This window comes from Somniosus microcephalus, chromosome 14 (assembly GCF_052327205.1).
Source record: "Somniosus microcephalus isolate GS21.2 chromosome 14, FLI_Smic_1.0, whole genome shotgun sequence".
Taxonomy (NCBI): Eukaryota; Metazoa; Chordata; class Chondrichthyes; order Squaliformes; family Somniosidae; genus Somniosus; species Somniosus microcephalus.
The window spans coordinates 71,724,860-71,751,106 of NC_141000.1; the positions used below are offsets into that span (position 1 = coordinate 71,724,860).

At 45.3% G+C, this 26,247-nt stretch overlaps 1 protein-coding gene across 1 annotated transcript in view; it reads left to right on the forward strand.

Annotated features, from left to right (window-relative positions):
• The window catches only part of usp9 (ubiquitin specific peptidase 9), a 244,275-nt gene that overhangs the window by 184,776 nt on the left and 33,252 nt on the right, over positions 1 to 26,247 (forward strand). Inside the window, exons 35-36 of the mRNA XM_086007397.1 lie at positions 1,832 to 2,582; positions 24,738 to 24,861. Coding sequence (XP_085863523.1) covers positions 1,832 to 2,582; positions 24,738 to 24,861 — 875 coding nt within the window. The remainder of the gene's footprint in view (positions 1 to 1,831; positions 2,583 to 24,737; positions 24,862 to 26,247) is intronic.

Below are 26,247 nucleotides of genomic sequence, written 5' to 3' on the forward strand. Positions count from 1 at the left end.
TACTTTTTTCCAGGTAAGGTCAGGCTACATCTATACTTGCACTGAAAGGAAATATGACCTGTTGGCTAAGTGTAGGACTGTTTGTGGATAGGATGAAAAGATAGGAAAAATCTTAACAGTTAGTGTAGTCAAGAACAAGCCTTGGGTAAATTTGTTTGAAAGCTGAGGTTAACGTAACGCCACACCTCTTCTAGGAATGCCCACCTTGAAGTTCTGCTCTTCTCTTCGGGATCTCCGTTTGGCTCTTCAACCTTGTTCACCTTCATTGCTTTCAGTTTCGCTGTCCTTCCCTTTTGTTCTTTCATCCCCTCCCCCTTTTCCCAGCCCCTACTTGCTTTAAAATCTATCCCCTTTCCTGTTTTTTTTCCAGTTCTGACAAAAGGTCTTCGACCTGAAACGTTAACTCTGTTTCTCTCTCCACGGATGTTGCCTGGCCCGCTGAGTGTTTCCAGCGTTTTCTGTTATTTTGGATTTCCAGCATCCGCAGTATTTTGCTATCGCACTGAGGTTAATGTGTTGGGTGTGAAAGAGTGTATGTTTGATGAGTTGTTACTTGGCAGGCTTGGGGTAACTGAGGTGATTGGAGCCCAAGCTACTTGTGCAAAGGCTGCTACTTGGAGCAATGCGCAGATTTTTTTTACTTCGCAATCTGTAGTCCACATTCCAAACACCTTTTAATTCGGTAGTCCAGATGCAGTATTGCTTCAAAGCTGACCTGACAATATGAGACCCACAGTAACCCACTGCTATAGTTCTGCTTTACCTTGGTATGTTCCTATCTTGTGGATATTGAACAAATAACGAATGATTGACCCCTTAGCTTTAATATAGTCTTGCTCACTTTTTTTTGAAGTTGATTCTTCATGTACAGAGCTCAGCCAATTTTTTTTGATCGGTGTATTGAAAATCTGGCTGGGCAAAGAGTTTTCTTTCTGGTGGTTATTTGAAATTTCCGTGCCTTTGCTATACTGGGTTTGCATTTTTGTGGTGCCGGCACTTTACAGGCAATTAATTAATTTGAAATGCAGTGTACTGTTACACAGCCAAACATGGCAGCTAATTTTCACAGTGCAAGATCCCACAAACTGCCACGAGATGAATGACCAGTTAATTTGCTTTTTGGTGTTTGAGGGACAGATGTTGACCAGAACTCCCTGGTTCTTTGAATTGCGCTATGGAAAATAACATTCCACCTGGCGTCAGTTTAACATCACATCTGAAAGATGGTATCCGCATTTATTTCTTTCCCACATTTTAAACTGGCACATAAATATTTCGGTGTAGTTTCCTAGTTGAACTGCAACTTTGAGTTATGCAGCTACTTGAGTTAATTAGTTATAAACATGGGGAGTTGTGAGAAATTCAGATTTCTGCAATTTTCTTCAAAGATTAATATTTTAATTTGATAACTAAGGAATCTCTCATTTGGTGCCCAGTTTTTTGAAAACCATATCCATATCTCAACCTTAGATAGTTGCTGAGATTAAAGTACTATTGAATACAGTAAACATTGCTACGAACTCAAAAGATCCAATGATGCATGTGTGTGAACATTGAGGTTGGCTCTTGTGCATCTCAGTTGAATAGCCTCTTTACATATGATGAATGGGTGAAGTAGTGGACAGCTGATAATTGCCTGTGGAATTGTACCCACTATGAGCCTCTGCTTTGAGAGTGAAGAGAGGTGGAAAATACACTGAAGATGCTTTATGTAATACTTGCATTATTTCCTTTTTTTTTAAAGAGTAAGAGGTTTCTTTGATATTTTTGTTTACAGTAGCAAAATCTTTTTCTAAACTTGATTAGTCCTGTAATGTTTTCTGTCTTGCAGGTGGACACAGTGAAGCGTTTGCTAATAAAGAAGTTGCCACCAGTTTTAGCAATTCAACTGAAGCGATTTGACTATGACTGGGAAAGGGAATGTGCAATTAAATTCAATGACTATTTTGAGTTTCCACGGGAGCTGGATATGGAGCCTTATACTGTGGCTGGGGTTGCCAAGTTGGAAGGGGATGACATCAACCCAGAAAATCAGTTGATCCAAAATGACCAGCCAGATAATGAACAGCCTGGTAGCACTAAATATAGACTAGTTGGTGTGTTAGTGCATAGTGGTCAGGCCAGTGGTGGACATTACTATTCATACATCATTCAACGAAATGGCGGAGATGGTGAGAAAAACAAATGGTATAAGTTTGATGACGGTGATGTAACAGAGTGCAAAATGGATGATGACGAAGAGATGAAAAACCAGTGTTTTGGTGGCGAGTACATGGGTGAAGTGTTTGACCACATGATGAAACGTATGTCATACAGGCGGCAAAAACGATGGTGGAATGCCTACATACTTTTTTATGAACGTATGGACACAATAGATAAAGATAATGAATTAATTAAGTACATTTCTGAGCTGGAGATTAGCATTAAACCACACCAGATAAAGATGCCAAGTGTCATTGAAAGAAGTGTACGGAAACAGAATGTGCAGTTTATGCACAACAGAATGCAGTATAGCCTGGAGTATTTCCAATTCATTAAGAAACTACTGACCTGTAACAGTGTCTACCTGAATCCTCCACCTGGTGAGTATGCATTATATCTTTGATAACACTGCACCTTTAGAAATACAAAATCTTGTTACTTCACTGTTAAATACTTTTACTGATGCACATTTTAAGACTGTTGAAAATCGTATATGTTGTCTGCTGAACAGTTTAGATTGGGAAAAAGTTGCAGTTTATTTGTAAATGTATATAAACTTAGTACTGTAGAAGAGAAGCTGATAGTTTATTTTTAAAGGGGTTTAAAAACATACCCGGCATTGAGTGCATTATATTACAAATTTCAGGTCTACACAAGATGCTCTCTAGTTTAGTATCATCAGTCAGGGGTGGACCCTGCATCCCCTATAATGTGGATAGTACATCTACTGCCCAATATCTAAACAATAGTGTGACCAAGCAGCGCTTAACACCAAGACCTTTTATTAAGTGATCTTCCATGAGCTTTAGAAGTTTACAGCACAGGCGACCATTCAGCCCATTATCTGTGCCAGCTTTTAGCTGGAGCAATCCAAATGCAAATCTAATCCCACTTTTTTTCAGAAGCTGGACTGATGAGCACTCTAGTCAGGCAAAACATAATTACAAACCAGCAATTTGGTTCATTTTCATGAAATACATTAATGAACAGAATGCAGTCTGTAGTGAAAACACCTCGTGTCTCATCCAGGAGACACTTCACTTCCTTCTGGCTGATAAAGCAAATGCCTACCTCTCTCTTTGGTGTGGGAGGCATGGCAACAGCATTGCCAGTTTAACTGTCTCTCCTGTTGGCACCTCCTGAAAGGAAGCCACTGTTGAATTACCTTTACAAACCTCTCTGGAATCTGCTTACTGCCCTCGCCTTCCCACTCAACCCTATCATTTAAAACTGATAGGTTAACAGATTAATGGCTAACTCATTTCTCCTTGGGAGGGCATGTACAAATTCCCAACCACCTTTGTTTTACCATCTCCAGGCTTTTTGCCGTTGAGTCAGAAAAATATGCTGGAACTCTGGGAATTAACTTTTGTGGCCTAACTCTGACTTCATATCAGCTACACCCACTTGGGTGTCACTGAACATTCAGTAGTACAGATTGTTGTCAAGGGCTCAATTCACGCAGTCAGTGCTAGGAATATACTTGCATTGGATCATACTGAGAATGCACTGCTGTTAATTGGTACTGAGGAACCCATGATTGCTGCATGTTGTTGACAAGCCAAGGAGAATCACACCCAATCCTTTCAGGGAAGTAACTGTCAGTGTAGTAACATGGGACTTTCTTTCCTTCAGGATCTCCAGCAATGAATATTACAACTGCCATTTGATAGACGAGACGTTTTTTCGAGAAAGACGGAGTAACTTTAAAAAAAAAAAAATGTATATAGCAGTAACAGAATTTGGGATGGATTGCGAGATTTCCCCTTTCTCACTGATAGCACACTCGCCTCTTGAGTCGGAGGGTCGTGGGTTTAAGTCCCACTCCAGAGATTTGAGCACACAATCTAGGTTGACACTTCAGTGCAGTACTGAGGGGATGCTGCACTGTTAGAGGTGCAGTCTTTCGGATGAGCCATTAAACCATTGCCCTCTTGGGAGTTCCCTTGGTGTCCTGGCCAATATTTATAACTAACCAACATCACTAAAGCATGTTTTCTGGTCATTATCACATTGCTGTTTGTGTGACCTTGCTGTGTGAAATTTGGCTCCTGTGTTTCCCTACATTATAGCAGTGACTACACTTCAAAAAAAAACCTCATTGGCTGTCAACAACAACTTGTATTTATATAGCGCCTTTAACGTCATAAAATGTCACAAGGCACTTTACAGGAGCATTATCAAACAAAATGTAACACTGAGCTACATGAGATATTGGGGCAGGTGGCCAAAAGCTTGGTCAAAGTGGTAGGTTTTAAGGAGCGCCTTAAAGGAGGAAAGGGAGGTAGAGAGGTTTAGGGAAGGAATTCCAGAGCTTAGGACCTTGGCTGCTGAAGGGCACAGCCACCAATAGTGGAGCAATTAAAATAGAGAATAAGCAAGTGGCCAAAATTGGAGGAGCGCAGATATCTTGGAGGGTTGTCGGGCTGGAGGAGGTTACAAAGATGGGGAGGATCGAAGCCATGGAGGGATTTGAAAATAAGGATGAGAATTTTAAAATCTAGCCGTTGTTAACCGGAAGCCACTGTGGATCGGTAAACACAGCGGTGATGGGTGAACGGGACTTGGTGCGAGTTCGGACACGGGCAGCAGAGTTTTGAATGACTTTAAGTTTATGGAGGGTGGAAGATGGGAGGCCGGCCAGGAGAGCATTGGAATAGTTAAGTCTAGAGGTGACAAAGGCATGGATGAGGGTTTCAGCAGCAGATGAGTTAAGGCTGGGGCGGAATCCGGCGATGATATATGGAGGTGGAAATAGGCAGTCTTAGTGATGGCACAGACATGTGGTTGGAAGCTTATCTCGGGGTCAAATACGACACCAAGGTTGCATACAATCTGGTATCCGGTTCAGCCTCAGACAGTTGCCAGAGAGGGGGGTGGAGTCGGTGGCTAGTGAATGGAGTTGGTAGCACTTTGGGATGTCCTGAGGTTGTGAAAGGGAGCTTCACTATGTAAATGCAAGCTCTCTTTTTCCCTTTCTTTCGCCTCTCTCTCTCTCTCTCTCTCTCTCTCTCTCTCTCTCTCTCTCTCTTTCTTTCTCTTTCTCTCTCGTTATCCCGCTCGTTCCCCCTCGCTCCCTTCCCTTCCGCCATTCAATAAGATCATGGCTGATCATCAACCTCAACTCCACTTTCCTGGCCAATCTCCATATCCCTAGATTCCCCTAGAGTCCAAAAATCTATCTCTGCCTTGAATATACTCAAAGACTCAGCATTCACAGCCCTCTGGGGCAGAGAATTCCAAAGATTCACAACCCTCTGAGTGAAGAAATTCCTCCTCATCTCAGTCTTAAATGACCTACCCCTTATCCTGAGACGAGTGCCCCCTAGTTCCAGACACTCCAGTCAGGGGAAACAACCTCTTGGCATCTACCCTGTCAATTCCCTTCAGAATCTTGTATGTTTCAATGAGATCACCTCTCATTCTTCTAAACTCCAGAGAGTATAGGCCCATTCTACACAATCTCTCATCATAGGACAGCCCTCTCATCCCAGGAATCAATCTAGTGAACCTTCGTTGCACCGTCTCCAAGGCAAGTATATCCTTCCTTAGATAAGGAGACCAAAACTGTGCACAGTACTCCAGGTGTGGTCTCACCAAGGCCCTGTACAATTGTAGCAAGACTTCCCTACTCTTAAACTCCAACCCCCTTGCAATAAAGGCCAACATGCCATTTGCCTTCCTTATTGCTTGCTGTACCTGCATGCTAGCTTTCTGTGTTTCTTGCACAAGGACACCTAAATCTCTCAACACCAACATTTGAAAGTTTCTCACTAGTTAAAAGATATTGGCCTAGAAATTCAGTTGCGTTCGCCAGCCGTTAGCGCCATAAGAGGAGTAGATCTCGAGCGCTAGGCACTTAGCGGCCGGGCGCAGAACGATCTGCGCCTACGCCCAACTTCAGTAGACATTTAGCGCCGGCGCAAAGTGTTTGCGTGCGCTCAGCTGCGCGCGCAACTTATGACGTCATTTCGTCGTGCAGCGCCGTTTGTGCGCCCCAAACCGGAACTTCAGTGGCGCCCGCCCAATGTGGGCGTGGCGCTGTTAAGAACTGTGAAGTGGAACGCAGCAGAGGCCCTGCGGGCCTCGGGGAGCGCTAATTAAAGGGCACTTAGACTGAACTATAAAGGCCAGCCATTTTGCTGCAATGACTTTAGTGCAACGGATTTCTGGACAGAGACCAAGGAAGAGACCTTACTGATTTGGGCCAACATAGGAGAGGTATTTTTGGCTTCTGACCAGAGCTTGGAAATTTGACTCATTGTGATTTCACTGTTTGCAAGTATATTATGGGGGCTGCGTGGGGTTCCAACCCTCAGTTCCAGCATTATGTGCGAAGGGCTCGCAGACGCTGTGTGAGAGGGGCAGCCATGCCTAGACGCAGAGGGGCCATCTGGCGTCGGCAACGTAGGCCTTACCCACTCGGGGAATACCGCCAGCAGGTGTCCTATCTCACCATGACTGCCGCGCCGTGTGTTAAGAGGCTGCGCTTCAGAAGGGAGGTGGTTGCAGAGATCTGCCAGCTGCTTCACAGAGATCTGCGTCCACAGCTGATGTGCAGGACGTCTCTGTCGGTGGAAGTGAAGGTCACGGTGGCTCTGAACTTTTATGCAAGCGGCTCCTTCCAAGCCGCTGCTGGGGACATAGCTAACATCTCCCAGTTCGCCGTGCATCGCTGCATCCGGCAGGTCACCGATGCCCTTTTCACAAGGAGACACCAATTCATCTCCTTCCCCATGACCCTAGAGAGGCAGGAGCAGCGTGCAGTCGGATTTGCGAGGATCCCCGACTTCCCCGTGGTGCAGGGCGCCATTGACTGCACGCATGTGGCTTTGCGGGCACCTATCGACAACGCCGAGGATTACCGCAACCGGAAGGGCTACCATTCCCTCAATGTACAGCTGGTGTGTGACCACAGGCAGCGCATCCTAGCTGTCAATGCCTGCTTTCCAGGCAGCAGCCACGATGCATTTATCCTGCGCCAGACTACTGTGGCTGACATGTTCCAGGCACAGCCTCCCCCAAGAGGATGGCTTATCGGGGACAAAGGCTATCCTTTGTGTACATGGCTCATGACCCCGCTCCGCGCGCCCAGGACCCCTGCTGAGGAGGCATACAACGAAAGCCATCAAGCCACAAGGAACATCATAGAGCAAACGATTGGCGTCCTCAAGCAACAGTTCCGCTGCCTGGATCGCTCCGGCGGATCTCTGCAGTATTCGCCGGATAGAGTCTCCCAGTTCGTCGTCGTTTGCTGCATGCTGCACAACCTGGCTATCCGCAGGACTCGGGCACTGCCACCTCACGTTGGACCACCACCTCAGGAGGACGAGCAGGAGGACCATGAGGAGGAGGAGGACCAGCCCAGGAGGGAGCCACAAGGTCCAAGGGCCGTCCATCGGCGGCTTATTGAACGACACTTCTAGGCCCCCTGTCAGGGAATGGCTTGTGGCAATGAAGGCACATGAATGCAGCCGCTCCGCAAGCCCTCAGCTGGTTAACGCAACAACCACTTGAAACATCACACATGGACAAGCTGAATAAAGAAAAAGCTTTATTGAACAAACTCAGGGCCCTTCCCACATGAAACCCAAAAACACACAACACCCCCAAAAAACAGTCAAAAACATATCTCACTTCCACAACCTGGGGAGGAATAACAAAACTTGTCCATCCAAATGGCCTTCATCCTCGGCCTTACCAAAAGAACCCCCCCCATAGACAGCACAAGCACCCCCATATAAAAAAACATTTGCCAACACACTCTACTTTGTGTGCCGAGAAGGCGAGTCCTTGTCCAGCCTTTTCCGGCCCCTGGCCGACCTGCTGCTCCGCCTCAACTTGGGCCCTGTGGGTGTTGCAAGGCTGGGGGAAGGCTCCTGAGGGGCACATTGCGTGACAGCAGATGCCCTTGGGGGTCGGCCTAGACGAGCTCTGGCCCTCGAGGGGCCGGCTGCTGACTGCTGCAGCTGTGGCTGGGCAGCATCAGTCTCTCCAGCAGCTCGTCGCAGCTTTGCTGGGGGAGTGGCAGTGGCGGCTGCAGCAATGGGGGCAAGCTGGCTGATGCCAGGCGCTCGCTGGTCGCCAGAGACACTGGCACTCGGCCGGGCTGGCACTGCAGCAAGCGCAGCAATCTGGTGAAGGCCAGACCGCTGTGCTGCAGCAGCGCGGCGGGTGCCCTGGCGATGCATGCGTGACAGTGAGTGCCCGTACTGCCCTGGTCTGTGCCCGCATCAGACCAGCCAGTGACTGCATGGCACCACTGATCAACTGTCCACTCGCTGCCTGTGCTGCCCTGAAGTTGTCCCGACTCGCGTCCTGTGCTGCCCTGAATTCGGCCCGACTCGCGTCCTGTGATGCCCCGAATTCGGCCCGACTCGCGTCCTGTGATGCCCCAAATTGTGCCCGACTCGCGTCCTGTGATGCCCCGAATTGTTCGAGACCCCTGGCCTGTGCTGCCGCGAGTTGTTCGAAACCCCTGGCCTGTGAGGCCCCGAAATCGGACACACTATGGGCCAGGGACTCAATGGCCTCAGGCAACCGTGCCACAACCCCCATGAACTCGGTGTGCCGACGATCCGAGTCCGCGGACATTTGATCAAGGAGGCGCACCTCCTGGGCGAGGACTATCTCCGGACTGGAGGCCGGACTCTCCCTCTGGGGAGAAGGCCGCCGAGCTGCCCAACCCTTCCCGCGTGGCTGCCCGACCCTTCCCGCGTGGCTGCACGCCACTGGGCGCAGGAGCTACACTCCCCTGCAACACTTTCCCCCCCCCCCCCCCCCCCCCCCCTCTGGGGAGAAGGCAGCCGAGCTGCCCGACCCTTCCCGCGTGGCTGGACGCCACTGGGCACAGGAGCTACACCCCCCTGCAACACTTCCCCCTGGCTCTCCTCCAGGGAAGACGTGTCCCCTCCATTGCCATCCCCTGGCGCGGATGAGGGTTCCCCCGATGTGCCGCCTTCCTCTTGCTCCTCCTCGTCCTCCTCTTCCGAGGGACTGACACTCGCAGCTTCAGGGACCTCCTCCTCACCAGCTGAAAGCAGGAAGGCACAAGAGTAGCTTTAGAGTGAGGACAAGGCGTCAGCGAGAGAGGCATGAGTGGTGGCATTCTGCGCATTGGTTGGACAGTGGCAAAGGATGTAGATCTGAAACACAAGGGGAACGAGAGAGGTCCAAACGGTCATGTCCTTACCATTGGGGCCCAGCACAGGGTCGGCATCTCCAATTGCAACGGGGCCAATCACCCGGGCACCCATGACTCGACCCACGCGCTCCTCCAGGTCACTGAGCTGCTGGAACTGGGCACGGCCTCCCCCGGTGACAGTCCGGCTCTTCAGATTCTGGGCCAGCTTGGCCTGCAAGAGAAAGGACGGCCTCTAAGTACAGTGTGGTGCCCTGTTGTTGTGTGCACTGCCTCCCATGGTCGAATAGCTTGGCCAGTGTGGTGCCCTGTTGTGTGCACTGCCTCCCATGGTCGAATAGCTTGGCCAGTGTGTAAAGTGCAATTGTTGTTCATGCCAGTGCCATAGCTGCTGGATGAGGGCTGGCCATTAGGCCTTTGAGGTCCCTTTGCCCATAATGTGAGGTGCACATGCAAGGATGAGGAGGACACTGGAAAGGGCACTCACCCTGACGATCCGAGTGAGGTCGTTAAACTTTTTCCGGCATTGGACACCAGTCCTGGGGATATCGCTGTTGGATGTGACCCTCTGGGCGATTTCCCTCCAGGCTCTCCTGTACACCCTCTTGGGAGGCTTCTTGCCACTGTCCGGGAACAAGATATGGCTTCTCTTCTCCAAAGCCCTAACCAGCACCTTTAAATCATGGGCAGAGAAGCGCTGCGCTCGCTCACTGGCCCTCTGCATCCTTCCTGGCGCTATTTCTCTCCAGCAGCAGTGTTTAGGCCTAGCTGGAGGGCTGCAGTATCCAGGGCGTGGCAGCAGACCAAGTCGACCCTTCCCCCTTTAAGAGCTGGCCGGCGCCAGGGTGTCTGCTGTCAATCAAAACATGACCGCACCTGCGCTGCGCCCGGCCTCGGCGGTATCAGTCTGCACCGCCGGCTTAGCGCCTAAAGATAGCCGTGCAACGCCAGTTTTAGCGCTCGAGCAAACTCCTTGGCCAAAGCTACTGAATATCGGCGAAGTGGCCTCCACTTTCCGGCGGGCGCAAACTTTAGCGGCCGCCCGACTTTACCGCCCCAAAAGTGGCTGTACTGAATTTCTAGGCCATTCTGTTTTTCTATTCTTCCTACCAAAGTGAATAACCTCACATTTCCCTACATTATACTCCATCTGCCACCTTACTGCCCACTCACTTAGTCTATCTATATCCCTTTGCAGACTCTGTTCTCCTCACAGCTTACTGTCCCACCTACCTGTGTATCATCAGCAAGCTTGGATACATTACACTCGGTCCCTTCATCTAGGTCATTAATATAGATTATAAATAGCTGAGGCCCAACACTGATCCTTGTGGCTACCCCTAGTTACAGCCTGCCAACCTGAAAAAGATCAGTTTATCCCTACTCTGTTTTCTGTCTGTTAACCAATCCCCTATCCATGCTACTATATTACCCCCAACCCCATGAGCCCTAACCTTGTGCAATAACCTTTTTATGTGGCATCTTATCGAATGCCTTTTGGAAATCCAAATATATTACATCCATTGGTTCCTTTTATCTACCCTGCTAGTTACATCCTCAAAACTCTTAATAAATTTGTCAAACGATTTCCCTTTCATAAAACCAAGTTGACTCTGCCTAATCATGTTGTGATTTTCTAATTGCCCTGATACCACTTCCATAACAATGGATTCCAGCTCATCTCTCTTTCTTCCCCCCCCCCGCCACAGCATCTTATTGTTTTGTTTCAAGGGACACCGCAATCAGTGAAACGTACTACCATTTGCCCTCTGGGTTTTCACAAAGTACCTGCCTATGGTCACCTCTTCGAATGTGGCTTTTCCACGTATATATCCATATTTGGACTTAGCTCATGAAAACTTCCTGACTGCAATGTAGTTACTCAAAACATTCCAGGACTGGGGTTCATAATTCAGAAAGATCCCAGCTACAACTTGTGCAAGACCTAATGATTTTAGGAGCAGCATTCTGGATTACCTTAAAGAAGGTTTTCTGCCTTTAAAAGGCTTTAGACATTCAGAAATCTCTCATCCCTTTACAGTTGTTTTATAGAGTCATAGAGTTATTTAGAGATTGTGAAAAACTATTTAAAAATAATAAGTCTGTTTCCAGCAGCTGTCTTTATGATCCTCTGTGTCTCACTGAGAACTCTGCAGCTGAGCATTCTCAGTGGTTTCATGCAACCCCCCCTTTCCAACTAGTAAAGACCAACCAGCCCTCTGCTTTGGATCTCATGTGGCCACAATAGAACTATGTCTTGTGATGACCTTCCCCACAGTTGAAGGTGGTAATGGGCATGATCCTAGCTGGATGAGCGCCCTACTTGTAAGAATACTGAAGTTGGTATAATGATAGGCTGGACGGAAAACCACAAGTTTATGTTTAGGAGTGAATGATTCCCCAGTTTTTAGCTTGCCGAACTTTATTAGATCATCCGATTTGGATTAAATTCCAGTTTACCTTGCCAACCTCCAAATAGGATACCCACAAGCTACTGTGTGAATTAATTAACACTTTCTTGCCAAATCCTCAAAGTGCATGACTTGTCTCTCTTCTCCTAACACTTGTCTATTAACTTCAGAATCATGATTTTTTTTTAATTCTTGGGATATGGGCATTTTTTGCCCATCACTAGTACTTAAATATTCAGTAAGTAACCAACTACAGATACAAGTTGTAGACAAGATTCGCGAACAATGAAGGACAGAAGTTACAAAGGCAGTTCAGTGATAGCACATTAATTTAGCATTAGATGCATCGTTGATTGTCAAATTTCCATCGAAATTAGTGTCTGAGATTGATATAATTTGGTGAGATTAATTTAAGGTTCGACTCCCTAGATAACTGACAGGTTAACAGTATTTGATAGCCTGTCTATTGGACAGATATTTGTGTTTGTGGTTTGCAATGTTTCAGAACTTATACAACCTTGTCCTTATGGGCTGGGTGGTTAAGGTGACTGTTCACCTTCCTTTGCATGATGTCGACTACAGGGATGTCTAGTGATGAACAACCTCCTGCAGAGGTGTTGGCCATTCCCCTCATCTGCTCCAACTGAATCCACCTCAAGTATTTGTAACTGTAGACGTGATGCCTTAAATCTCACCTTCCTTGATTTCAGGCAAACTCGTACATTTAAGTAACGCACTATCTCTGCCTGTAAGTGGCTGGTATAGTCCTACAATCTAACTGCCATCACCTCTTCCTTTTTGTCCTGGGTACACTTTGGCTCTTCCAGAGACATTCTTCTACATATCCTTGGTAAAGATCACTACAGCAAAAAAAACTCGAGGGGTTGAAAGACACGGAATCTGCTGGGAGGGGTGCTAAACATCCTCTTATACCTTAAATCTCAAAGAAAAGCACCTTTCCATTCAGTTGACCAATCTTAGAGGTGCGTGTCCGAATGGTTTATCTCTTTTGGTGTCAGTCACTTCAAACAGCTATGCAAGAACGTTTGAAGGCCTCCAAGTTAATAAGGCACTTTGGCATGCCAGATTACACTCTTATGCCCCAGCTTCTCAATCTGTTCTCTAATGAAGGGTTTTACCCTCGTCCAGATAAGGCATGGCATTTTTATATCCCACTACGAACCATCTCTGCTCTTTGATCATTGGTAACAAATGTCTTGGTTTTAATTAATTTTAGCATCCATTGATTTTCCAGCGTTCAGTTTAAATACTGACTCTATTTTGTGTACAATTCCCATACAATTTACAGGGGGAATGTTTCTCCTACAGCCTACAGGGAGAATGGGCTACGGGAGGATGGACAATATAACATTCTTCCTGGTATATCAATCTACCCTCTCTGTTGCCGACCCTTTTTCTCCCCAGTTGCATAACTGCTCCAAATATTCTGCAAATTAAGAACATCCTCTATCTCTGCTGCTCTCTTTGCACGTTTAAGAAGCTTACAGTTTTTGTGCAGATAAGGAACAGGGGTCCAAGTGCTTACCGTGCAGTAATGTACTTCAGTGTGGTATTTTATGGTGTTTTTATTGAATAATAAGTGCACACCTCCCAACTCCATAATGTTCAGTACTTTAATGGTTTAATACATGCTACATTTCAATCTTTTGATACACTTGGTGCTTAAAACCACTTTGCGAAAATGCTGATGACTACAGCAACGCCAAGCTCACTCTCGCAGCTGTTGGACCCTTTTTCCAACCGTTAGCTCGGCGTGCATCAGGACACGCAAAGCTCACCGTGTTCAACGCAGAGCTGAAATTGAAACCTAGCATACTATCTGTCGCCAAGACTGCTTACTTCCATCTCTGCAACATTGACGGCGTCTCCTCTGATTCATTCCCACTGCAGGTGAAATCCTTATCCCCACTTTTGACGTCTCTAGACACAGCAACTTCAGTGTCCTTCCTGCTCACCTTTTCTCCACCCTGCATAAATTAAAAGTTATCCAAAATTCATCCGCCCATGTCCTATCTTGTCATTTTTTTATTATTAGTTTATGGGATGTGGGCATCGCTGGCAAGGCCAGCATTTATTGCCCATCCTTAATTGCCCTTGAGAAGGTGGTGGTGAGCCACTGCCTTGAACCGCTACAGACCGTGTGGTGAAGGTACTCCCACAGTGCTGTTAAGTAGGGAGTTCCAGGATTTTGACCTATCGGCGATATACTCCTAAGCCAGGATGGTGTGTGACTTGGAGGTGGTGGTGTTCCCATGCGCCTGCTGCCCTTGTCCTCCTAGGTGGAAGAGGTCGTGGGTTTGGGAGGTGCTGCTGAAGAAGCCTTGGTGAGTTGCTGCAGTGCACCTTGTAGATGGTACACACTGCAGCGCTGGTGGTGGATGGGGTGCCAATCAAGTGGGCTGCTTTGTCCTGGATGGTATCGAGATTCTTGAGCGTTGTTGGAGCTACACTCATCCAGGCAAGTGGAGAGTATTCCGTCACACTCCTTACTTGTGCCTTGTAGATGGTGGAAAGGCTTTGGGAAGTCAGGAGGTGAGACACTCGCCGCAGAATACCTAGCTTCTGACCTGTTCTTGTTATGTTTCTGGTCAATGGTGACCCCCAGGATGTTGTTGGTGAGTGATTTGGCGGTGGTAATGCCGTTGAATGTCAAGGGGCGGTGGTTAGACTCTCGCTTTTTGGAGATAGTCATTGCCCGGCACTTCTGTGGTGCGAATGTTAAGCTACCACTTTTCAGCCCAAGCCTAAACGTCATCCAGGTCTTGTATGTGGGCATGGACTGCTTCATTTTCTGAGGAGTTGTGAATGGCATTGAACACTGTGCAGTCAGCAGTGAACATCCCCATTTCTGACCTTATGTTGGAGGGAAGTTCATTGATGAAGCAGCTGAAGATGGTTGGGCCTAGGACACTGCTCTGAGGAACTCCTGCAGCGACGTCCTGGGACTGTCATGATTGACCTTCAACCACTACAACCATCTTCCTTTGTGCTAGGTATGACTCCAGCCAGTGGCGAGTTTTCCCCCATTCCCATTGACTTCAGTTTTACTAGGGCTCCTTGATGCCACACTCGGTCAAATGCTACCTTGATGTCAAGGGCAGTCACTCTCACCTCACCTCTGGAATTCAACTCCTTTGTCCATGTTTGGACCAATGCTGTAATAAGGTCGGGAGCTGAGTGGTCTTGGCAGAACCCAAACTGGGCATCAGTGAGAAGGTTATTGGTGAGTAAGTGCCGCTTGATAGCACTGTCGATGACACCTTCCATCACTTTGTTGATGATTGAGAGTAGACTGATGGGGTAATTGGCCGAATTGGATTTGTCCTGCTTTTTGTGGACAGCGCATACCTGGGCAGTTTTCCACATTGTCGGATAGATGCCAATGTTGTAGCTGTACTGGAACAGCTTGGCTAGAGGCACGGTTAGTTCTGGAGCACAAGTCTTCAGCACGATAGCCGGGATGTTGTCAGGGCCCATAGCCTTTGCTGTATCCAGTGCGCTCGCTCAGCCGTTTCTTGATATCACTTGGAGTTAATCGAATTGGCTTAAGACTGGCTTCTTTGATGGTGGGGACCTTGGGAGTAGGCCGATATAGATCATCCACTCGGCACTTCTGGCTGAAGATGGTTGCAAACGCTTCAGCCTTGTCTTTTGCACTCACGGGCTGGGCTCCACCATCATTGAGGATGGGGATATTCATGGAGCTGCCTCCTCCCGTTAGTTGTTTAATGGTCGACCACCATACACGACTGGATGTGGCAGGACTGCAGAGCTTTGATCTGATCCGTTGATTGTGGGATCGCTTAGCCCTGTCTATAGCATGCAGCTTCCGCTTTTTAGCATGCATGTAGTCCTGTGTTGCAGCTTCCCCAGGTTGGCACCTCATTTTTAGGTACGCCTGGTGCTGCTCCTGGCATGCTCTTCTACACTCCTTATTGAACCATGGTTGGTCCCCTGGCTTGATGGTAATGGTAGAGTGAGGGATATGTCGGGCCATGAAGTTACAGAATTGTGGTGGAATACAATTCTGCTGCTGATGGCTCACAGCGCCTCATGGATGCCCAGTTTTGAGCTGCTAGATCTGTTCTGAATCTATCCCATTTAACACGGTGATAGTGCCACACAACATGATGGAGGGTGTCCTCAGTGTGACAAAGGGACTTTGTCTCCACAAGAGTCAACCACATTGCTGTAGGTCTGGATTCACATATAGGCCAGACCAGGTAAGGACGGCAGATTTCCTTCCCGAAAGGACATTAGTGAACCAATTCAATAGTTTCATGGTTACCATTACTGATACTAACTTTTTATTCCAGATTTATTTCATTAACTGAATTTAAATTCCCCTGCTTCTGTGGTGGGATTTGAACCCCCGTCTCTGGATCATTAGTCCAGGCCTCTGGATTACTAGCCCAGTGACATTTACCATGATGCTACCGTTCCCTGTCCATGTCATTGATGGCATAGATCCCTGCTCCCCAGCATATTGAATTTATAATTCTCCTACATCTTCATTCTACACTACCCCTCCACACACTTACATCCGCAACCTTTTCCAGACTTCTGTCTCTTCCCAGACTCCTCCATGCTCCAGCTGTGGCTTCTGTGTATTTCCCCTCCCTTCACCCTACATTGGCAATTGCCTTGACTCCCTTCTGAAATGCTTCCACTTGTCTGCTTTAAAACCTTTGTTAAACCCCTCTCTGGCCAAGCTTTCGGTTACACTTACCTCTCCCACCATGACTCAGTTTATTTATTTGTTTCCTTTTGTATTGTTTTCACCTCTCTAATGGTCCTTGGTATGATTTTTATGTTAAAGGTACTAGATAAATACAAGCTTTGTGTCCAGTGTAGAACATTTGTGATCTTCGTTATCTGGATTTTTGGTTCATTGCACAGAACAGAAACACCAAGTGGTGGAAATACTCAGCAGGTCAGGCAGCATCTGTGGAGAGAGAAAGAGTTATCGTTTCAGGTCAATGATCCTTCGTCAGAACTGCTTTAAAAAATGTGAGAGGTGAGGGAGGGGACCTGAGTAAGACTGGAACAAAGAATGTTCCACATACCCCACGAAAAGGCAAGCATAGCTGGGACCCATAGCAACACCTTTAATTTGGAGAAAGTGAGTGGAGTCAAAAGGTAAGTTGTTCGATGTGAGAAATGTTCAGCCAGGCGGAGGAGGGCGGTGGTGGATGGGGACAGGTTGCGCCTCTGTTCAAGGAAGAAACGGATTTGTTTGAGTTTGGTCACCTCAGCGTAGCTCTTTGAAGATGCAAGCCCACAGCATAAAACTTGTTGATTTTGTAGCAGCTTTTCATCTGTGGCAAGTCAGTTAGTAAACACCAATTGGTGTTCAGCTCAATGAAAGATGCTCATATAATCAAACTATTTGTATTATCCAAAAGAGACATCTTGCGCAAGTGTAATGAAATCTGTTTGTCTTGCCTGTATTCGTTTTGCACTCATGTATATTACCCTTCCCCACACGGTGTATAGTTTCACTTCCTCTTTCCTGACTAACCTGGAAGGTTCCAGGTCTTGGCTCTTGGCTCCACCCCTGAGTTCTCTTACTTAAAGATCCCAGGATCTGTATGACTCATTCCTGTGAGCCAGTCGGTGTGTTGAGATGTTAACTCTGATCTTAGTGATTAAAAGCCAACTTGTTAAAGTCTATAACTTCTAGTTTTGTGGTTATTGAAGGCACATCAGCAAGCTTATGTTAGATCCATGGTTTTTGTTGGTCTAAGATATTGTTTTATTAAAGTTTGCTTTCTCTCTTGCCTTGCTGTTGATGAATTAAGTATTCTAGCACATCCACATGAAGATTTTGAGGCGTTTGATTAGTGCTAAGACTGCATATGAAGTTTATACGTACAGTTGTAGCTGACCTTCACTTGTCAGGAAATCATGATGCCGAAATATCATCTACCACTTTGCCTGCAGAAAAATATTTTTGTTCTTTTCAGAGCCTCTAGGTATTCAAGAGAGATGGGGAATGGAAAAAAAGGAGGTAATATTTATCAAAGAAACTATTATAGCACTGGAGAGTGATATAGTTGAGGGGTCAACGACTGAATTTATTTGGTTACAATGGAGGAGCTATTACACTACTGGGTGTATAGGCCACCAAATAGTGGGAAGGTGATAGAGGAGCAAATTTGCAGGCAAATTACAGAAAATACAACTATAGCGTAGTGATAATGGGGGACTTCAGCTATCCTAATATAGAATGGGTTAGTAACAGTACTAAAGATCAAAGAAATGGAGGAATTCTTGAAATGTGTACAAGAGAACATTCTTGATCAGTGTTTTTCCAGCCTAACAAGGAAGTAAGCAGTGTTGGATCTAGTTCTGTGAAATTAAGTGGAGCATATTTCAGTGGGGGAGCATTTAGGGAACTGTGATCATATTATCAGGTTTAGAATAGTTATGGAAAAGGACAAGGAACAATCGCGCATCAAAATACTAAACTGGAGGAGGGCTAATTTTAGTGAGTTTTTAAAAAGGTATCTGGCCTAGGTGATTGGAAATCACAAATTGGTAGGCAAATAAGTAACTGAACAATGGGAGGCCTTCAAAGAGGAGATTGTTCAGATACAGAGGAGACACATTCCCACGAGGGGGAAAGGTAGGGTATCCAAAGCTAGAGCTCCCTGGTTGACTAAAGAAATAGAGATTAAAACGAAACCGGAAAAGGAGGCTTATGATAAATGTGGGTTTCATAATTCATCAGAGAACGAAGCTGAATACAGAAAATACAGAGGAGATCTAAAAAAGGGAGTAAGAGGGGCAAAGAGAGAGTATATGAGAATAGATTAGCGGCTAACAAAAGGGAACCCAAAAGTCCTGAATAAACGCACAGATAGTAAAAGGGTAGTCAAAGGAAGGGTGGGGCCCACTTGGGAAGAAAAGATGATCTTGTGAAGGCTGAGGTACTAAATGAGTACTTTGCCAGCATCCTCTTCTGTAGTGAAGGAAGACAAATGTAATGTAGTAGTAAAGGAGGAGGTTGTAGTGATACTGGACAGGATAAAAATAGATGAAGTGGAGGTACTTAAAAGTTTGGTAGTCCTCAAAGTAGAAAAGTCACCCAGTCCAGATGGGATGTATCCTAGGTTACTGAGGGAAGTAACGGTGGAAATTGCAGAGGCTCTGGCCACAATCTTCCAATCCTCCTTTGTTATGGGGGTGGTGCCAGAGGATTGCAAATATTACACCCCTGTTCAAAAAAGTGAGAGAGATAAACCCAGCAATTGCAGGCCAGTCAGCCCAATGTCAGTGGTGGGAAAACCTTTAGAGACAGTAATCCAGGACAAAATTAATTGGCAGTTGGAAAGAAAATTAGGGGCTAATAAATGAAAAGTCAGCACGGATTTCTTAAAGACAAATCGTGTTTGACAAATTTGATTAGAGTTCTTTGAAATAACGGAGAGGGTTGATGAAGGTAGTGCAGTGGATATGAAATTGGTTTGGAAACAGAATGCAGAGAGTAGTGTTTTTCAGACTGGCAGGAAGTATTGTGGTGTTCCCTAGGGGTCGGTATTGGGACCACTGCTCTTTTTGATATATATTAATGACCTGGACTTGAGCATATAGGGCATAATTTCAGTTTGCAGATGACATAAAACTTGGCAATGTAGTAAGTAATGAGGAGGATAGTAACAGACTTCAGGAGGACATTTTCAGACTGGTGAAATGGGCAGAAACATGGCAGATGTAATTTAACACCGTGAAGTGATGCATTTTGGTAGGAAGAATGAGGAGAGGCGATATAAACTAAAGGGTACAATTTTAAAGAGGGTGCAGGAACAGAGGGGCCTGGGGTGTATGTGTACAAATCTTTGAAGGTGGTAGATTAATTTGTGAAAGCTGTTAAAAAAGCATATGGGATCCCTTGGCTTTATTATTAGAAGCATCGATACAAAAGCAAAGAAGTTATGCTAAATCTTAATAAAGCACTGGTTAGGTCCCAGCTGGAGTATTGTGTTTAATTCTGGATACCACAGGAGCCTTCTCCCACCCTTCTTTAACCCCAGCAACATATTCTTCTATTCCTTTCTTCCTTGTTTGCTTTTCTAGCTTCCCCTTAAATGCATCTATGCTACTCGCCTCAACTACTTCTTGTGGTTGAGTTCCACATTCTAACCACAATGGTTAGAATGGGACTAATTGGATATCTCATCAAAAAGTCAGCACATACACAATGGGCCAAATGACATCCTTCCATGCTGTATCATTCTATGATTCTATAAAACCAGGGATATTGCTTAACACTTTTTTGGTAACAATTTTAGCAGAATGTATCACTTAATATTGTTTAGTAAAATGAGGTGGACTGTTTACTTCTATTCCTTAGCTGGCCAAGAGCCACCAGGAAGAAGTAAATGCCATTCAACTTGGGTGGTTCAATGTACTACGGGTCCTTCTTGAAGCTACTTCAAAGAACGAATGAACTTGCATTTATATAGTGCCTTTTCTCATCCTTTACACAGATATGTGGCTGGCATTCCTGTTGTATAGTACAAACTGAAAGGGGCATTGTTCCTGTGCACTGCTGTTTGTATTCTGGCTTCATTTCTAGCTGCAAGTTGAACTTGATTTGTTGGCCGGGGGGGTGGTGGGCGGGTTTGGCGGGGAGAGAGGAGATTCTGACTTGGACGTATTCAACAGAAACCCATATTTGCTCCTCAGCTGAGAACATGCAACCAACACATTTCAACCTCTAGTTGCTCATATACTGAAAGAGCAAAATGTCAGTAGAGTAAAATTGACCTATCTCAACAGTCTAATCCCAGCTCACATTCCCTACTAATGGGTGAAGAATTCAATGCTTGGTGAATTCTGCTTTACAGTGATAGAAGGAGCCCACATCAGAGGATCAGAAAGCAGCATTGCTATGAATCCTTGGCCAGTCATCCTGGAGATAACTTTTCTGACACTTATTCCTGACACCCACACCATACCTCCAGTAGGTAATCTAACATTCATTTATTTGGTCACCTGGGCTTCTGCTCACGATTCTTATGTTTTTCTGAAAAAGTAAATTATGTGTAGAGGACAAGTTGGATTGGAAAGGGCAGGGCCCAACATGTGGAGGAATACAGCATTCACAGATCAAAATATTTTCTGGCTGCTGTTTAGCAAAACTTGGCCAATAAACTAACTGGTGAACAAGTTATTCTGAATAAACTAGACCATGAATAGTGTACTTATTTTGTGAAATCTATGTTCAGAGTTGTTAAGCACGTGACTTTTTCTTGCAGTTTTCTGTTTGTTTGGAAAGGGCTGTTCTTGACACTTTTGCCTGTAAATGACTAAGTCCTGAATCAGATGAAGAGTAACCAGAATGATTGAGGGGATGGAAGGCATCCATGCCTTCATTACCTCTAGACTTGACTATTCTAATGCACTTCTGGCTGGCCTCCCACATTCTATCCTACGTAAACTTGAGGTCATCCAAAACTTGGCTGCCCGTGTCTTAACTCACACCGTCCCGTTCACCCATCACCCCTGTGCTCGCTGACCTACATTGGCACCCGGTTAAGCAACGCCTTGATTTTAAAATTCTCGTCCTTGTTTTTAAATCTCTCCATGGCCTCTCCCCTCCCTATCTCTGTAATCTCCTCCAACCCGCCCCCCGCCTGAGATATCTGCGTGCTTCTAATTCTGCCCTCTTGAGCATCCATGATTATAATCGCTCAACAATTGGTGGCTGTGCCTTCAGCTGCCTGGGCCTTAAGCTCTGGAATTCCCTCCCTAAATCTCTCTGCCTCTCCACCTCAGTTCCCTCCTTTATGACTCTCCTTCAAACCTACCTCTTTAACCAAGCTTTTGGTCATCTGCCCTAATTTCTCCTTGTGCGACTCGGTGTCAAATTTTTGTCTTATAACACTCCTGTGAAGCGCCTTGGGATGTTTTACTAAGTTAAAGGCGCTTTATAAATAAAAGTTGTTGTTGATGATTATGAAGCACGATTATGTGAATTAGCACGTTCTCGTTGGAAAAGAGAATGTTGAGAGGTGATACGATGGATGTTTTTTTTAAGACTCTAAAGGGCCCCAGACCATTTAGACCATGAGCTATTTTGCCTTGTCTGGAGCAGTAGAACCTGCACTTAAAAGGGGTAAATTCAAAACTAATCTGTGGAAACAATATTTAACTGAGTGAGTGGTCAATCTGTGGAACAGGCTCCCTATGTAGATGGTAGAAGCAGTTGGTATTGAGTCATTCAAATGCAAATTTCTTTGAAAAAATAACATTTTGGGATACTGTATATGTGCTGTTTGAGACATAGAATCATAGAAAGTTACAGCACAGAAGGAGGCCATTTCGGCCCATCGTGTCCACGCCGGCCAACAAAGAGCTATCCAGCCTAACCCCACTTCCCAGCTCTTGATCTGTAGCCCTGCAGGTTACAGCATCCCAAGTGCACATCCAAGTACTTCTTAAATGTGGTTAGGATTTCTGCCTCTACCGCCCTTTCAGGCAGTGAGTTCCAGACCCCCACAACCCGCTGGGTGAAGAAATTTCCCCTCAAATCCCCTCTAAACCTTCCAGCAATTACTTTAAATCTGTGCCCCCTGGTTTTTGACCACTCTGCTAAGGAAAATAGGTCCTTTCTATCCACTTTATCTAGGCCCCTCATAATTTTATACACCTCAATACACCTCAGCCTCCTCTGTTCCAAGGAAAACAAACCCAGCCTATCCAGTCTTTCCTCATGGCTAAGATTCTCTACTCCTGGCAACATCCTTGTAAATCTCCTCTGTACCTTCTCTAGTGCAATCACATCTTTCCTGTAATGTGGTGACCAGAACTGCACGCAGTACTCTAGCTGAGGCCTAACTAGTGTTTTATGCAGTTGAAGCATAAACCCCCTGCTCTTATATTCTTTATATACTAATAAAGGAAAACATTCTGTATGCCTTCTTAACCACCTCATCTACCTGGCCTGCTACCTTCAGGGATCTGTGTACATGCACTCCAAGGTCCCTTTGTTCCTCTACACTACTCAGTGTCCTACCATTTAATGTGTACTCCCTTGTTGGCCCTCCCCAAATGCATTACCTCACACTTCTCCAGATTGAAATCAAACTGACCAATTTATTGATATCTTCCTGCAGTCTACAGCTTCCTTCTTCAGTGTCACCCACACAGCCAATTTTAGTATCATCTGCAAACTTCTTAATCATACCCCCTATATTCAAGTCTAGATCATTGATGTATACCACAAAAAGCAAGGGACCTAGTACTGAGCCCTGCCGAACCCCACTGGAAAAAGCCCTCCAGTCACAAAAACACCCATCAACCATTACCCTCTGCTTCCTGCCTCCGAGCCAGTTTTGAATCCAACTTGACACTTTGCCCTGGATCCCATGGGCTTTTAACTTCGTGACCAGTCTGCCATGTGGAACCTTATCAAAAGCCATGCTAAAGTCCATATACACTACCTCAAACGCTCTACCCTCCTTGTTACCTCAAAAAATTCAATCAAGTTTGTCAGACAAATCCGTGCTGACTATCCTTGATTAATCCGTGTCTTTCTAAATGAAGATTTATCCTGTCCTTCAGAATTCTTTCCAATAATTTTCCCACCACCGAGGTTAGGCTGACTGGCCTGTAATTACTCGGTCTATCCTTTTCTCCCTTTTTTAAACAAGGGTACCACGTTAGCAGTCCTTCAGCACCACACCTGAAGCCAGAGAGGATTGGAAAATGATGGTCAGGGCATCTGCTATTTCTTCTTTTGCTTCGCTTAAGAGCTTGGGATACATTTCATCCGGGCCTGGGAATTTATCCACTTTTAAAGCTGCTAAACCCCCCTCTTCCTTATGCTTCCTCTCTCACTATGTTTATTTCATTTAATATTTCACACTCCTCCTCCCTGATAGCAATGTCTGCTTCGCCCCTCTTCTTTGTGAAAACAGACGCAAAGTATTCATTAAGAACCCTACCGACTTCTCCCGCTTCCACACACACATTACCCTCATGATCTCTATTAGGCCCTACCTTTTCTTTAGTTATCCTCTTACTCTTAACATATTTATAAAACATCTTTGGGTTTTTCTTGATTTTACTTGCCAAGAATTTTTCATGCTCTTTGCTTTCCTAATATCCTTGTTAATTGCACCCCTGCACTTTCTGTACTCCTCTAAAGATTCTAGAGTATTTAGCCCTCGGTATCTGTCATACGCCTCCCTTTTTTTCTTTATCCTACCCTGTATGTTCCTAGACATCCAGGGGGCTCTAGATTTGTTAGTCCCACCTTTTTTCTTTTAAGGGCACATATTTGGTCTGAACCCTCCGGATCTCCTCCTTGAATGTCTCCCACATGATGTGATAAGTGTGGCATGCTTGGGAGGAACAATTTTACACCACTGGAGTTTTCTTCACCTCGTGTCTGGATCTGTTGTAGACTAATTGATAGAGATTGATTGCTATGATTAGTCAACAACTCCATGACCATTGTATCATGCGAATACCAGGATGGTAGAAGGTGAACTCAATGGACAGTGGGTTTTTTTTTGTCTAGCAATTCCTATGTTCCTATGACATCAAGATAGGTATTTGCAGTTTGAGATAGATAAATTAATGCAAGCATTCATTTAAATTTGTGACCCCTGAGGCCCACTACATTAAAAAAAAAAAACTTGCTCACTCCTATTGCAGACCTCATTTCAAGTTGATTTTGTAGATGTTTCTTTTTTCTAAAATTACCTTCACCTCTAGAAGTGGGGTACTAAACTCTTGTTCTCAAACTGCACAAATTGTAGATATCAAGAGCTGGTTCAATAGTGTAGCATGTTGGAACTCCACAAAGTCAACCTAGAGATTTAGAAATCTTAGGAGTAAGCTAATCATTAAAATTTTCGTGTGAAATCAGCCTCAAATGAGAAGGCCCATTAGGATTGCCTTGCTTGGGTAGAAATTTGTGTCTCAGTTAGTATTTTTGACTTATGCAGGGCAAGATCATCTGTTACCAGAAGCTGAAGAACTGGCTATGATAAGTATTCAACTTGCTGCAAGATTCCTGTTTAATACTGGGTTTCACACAAAGAAAATAGTCCGTGGTCCAGCAAGTGAATGGTGAGTGTCTTGTTTGTAATCGTAATTTTTGGGTTTTTTCCCAAGTCTGTTGCGTATTTTCTTTTAAACTGTGTAACTCAAACTAAGAACTGAAGATTTAACATCATTGATTATTTTGGTAAGTGTTGAAATTTGGATGTTAACTATCAAACTAGAAAAAAAGCTAACTTAGTACATCAGAAACTGTATACAGGTACAACCCCGGTAATCCGGCACCCTTGAGCAGGCCGGTGCCGGACCACTGAAAATTCCGAACCACTGAAGGTGTCGAAAGTCACCACAAACACTGCCACCACCTGCTCCTCCTCTTCCTGCTGCTGCCCTCCCTGTGCCGCCGCCGTCCACGGGCTGCTCGGGCTCCGCCGAGCCGTCGGTGATGCGTGGTCCAGGTGCTGATCCGGTCCCAGGACCCGAACCAGACCCATCCCAGGGAGGGAATGTGACAGCAGGACCTTCCTCGTGCCGGACCACTGAAGGTGCCGGATTACCGGTGTTGTCCCTGTATCAGCATGCATAACCAATGTAAGACCAACAATTTGGGTGATTTTTTTTAAAGCTTAAAAGTGGATTGCTCCATTACATAGTTCTTCTGGAGAATTGGGAATTTTAGGACAATTAAGGATTTTGCAACGGTTGCCATAAAATCTAGTACTGTATATACATTATGCATATTTTTAATGCCAAAATAAATATGTAATGGTAAAATTTAGATAATTAGATTGTATACTAATTCAGGCATCCTTGTTGCTCTGCGAGAGTTATTCTAATTGAAATAACTAGTTTGATTATTCATTTTAACTAACATTGAGAGGGGTTAACTTTAAAACATTAACTCTTCAAGTACTTGCAACTCGCTTGTGATGTGGACTAAATTGTGACAAAGCCTCAAGATAACCGTTACACTTTTAATGGCCTGTATGGTGAATCTAATTAAAGAGAAAAGCTTGGTGTTTTGGAAGGGGACATGATTGAGGTTGTTACTTAATACATTGGAATATTAGCAGGAGAGATTTATTCTCTTCTCTTCACCCCCCCCCCCCCCCCCCCCCACACACACACACACACCATTTTTACTGGCCTATGCTGGAAAATGTGTGTGGGGATTTACTAGCCTGCTTGTGCTAATTGTTTGACATAAAGAAAATGTGTGCACAGGCTGTTGGTGCCTGTGGAGCTGTATTCCAGTAATTGTTAGTTCCATAGGCGAGAAGGGAAAATGAAAAAGTTATTAACTTTTTTAATTAATTTTCTTTTTTCTCCTCTCTCCTGAAAGTACTGAATTGTATTGTCACCTTTCCCATATTTTGCTCCAAGTGGTTATTCTTCATGTGTGAGCCTAGACAGATTGGCTAGCTGTTATACCATGGAGGGTAATCTTAGCTAATC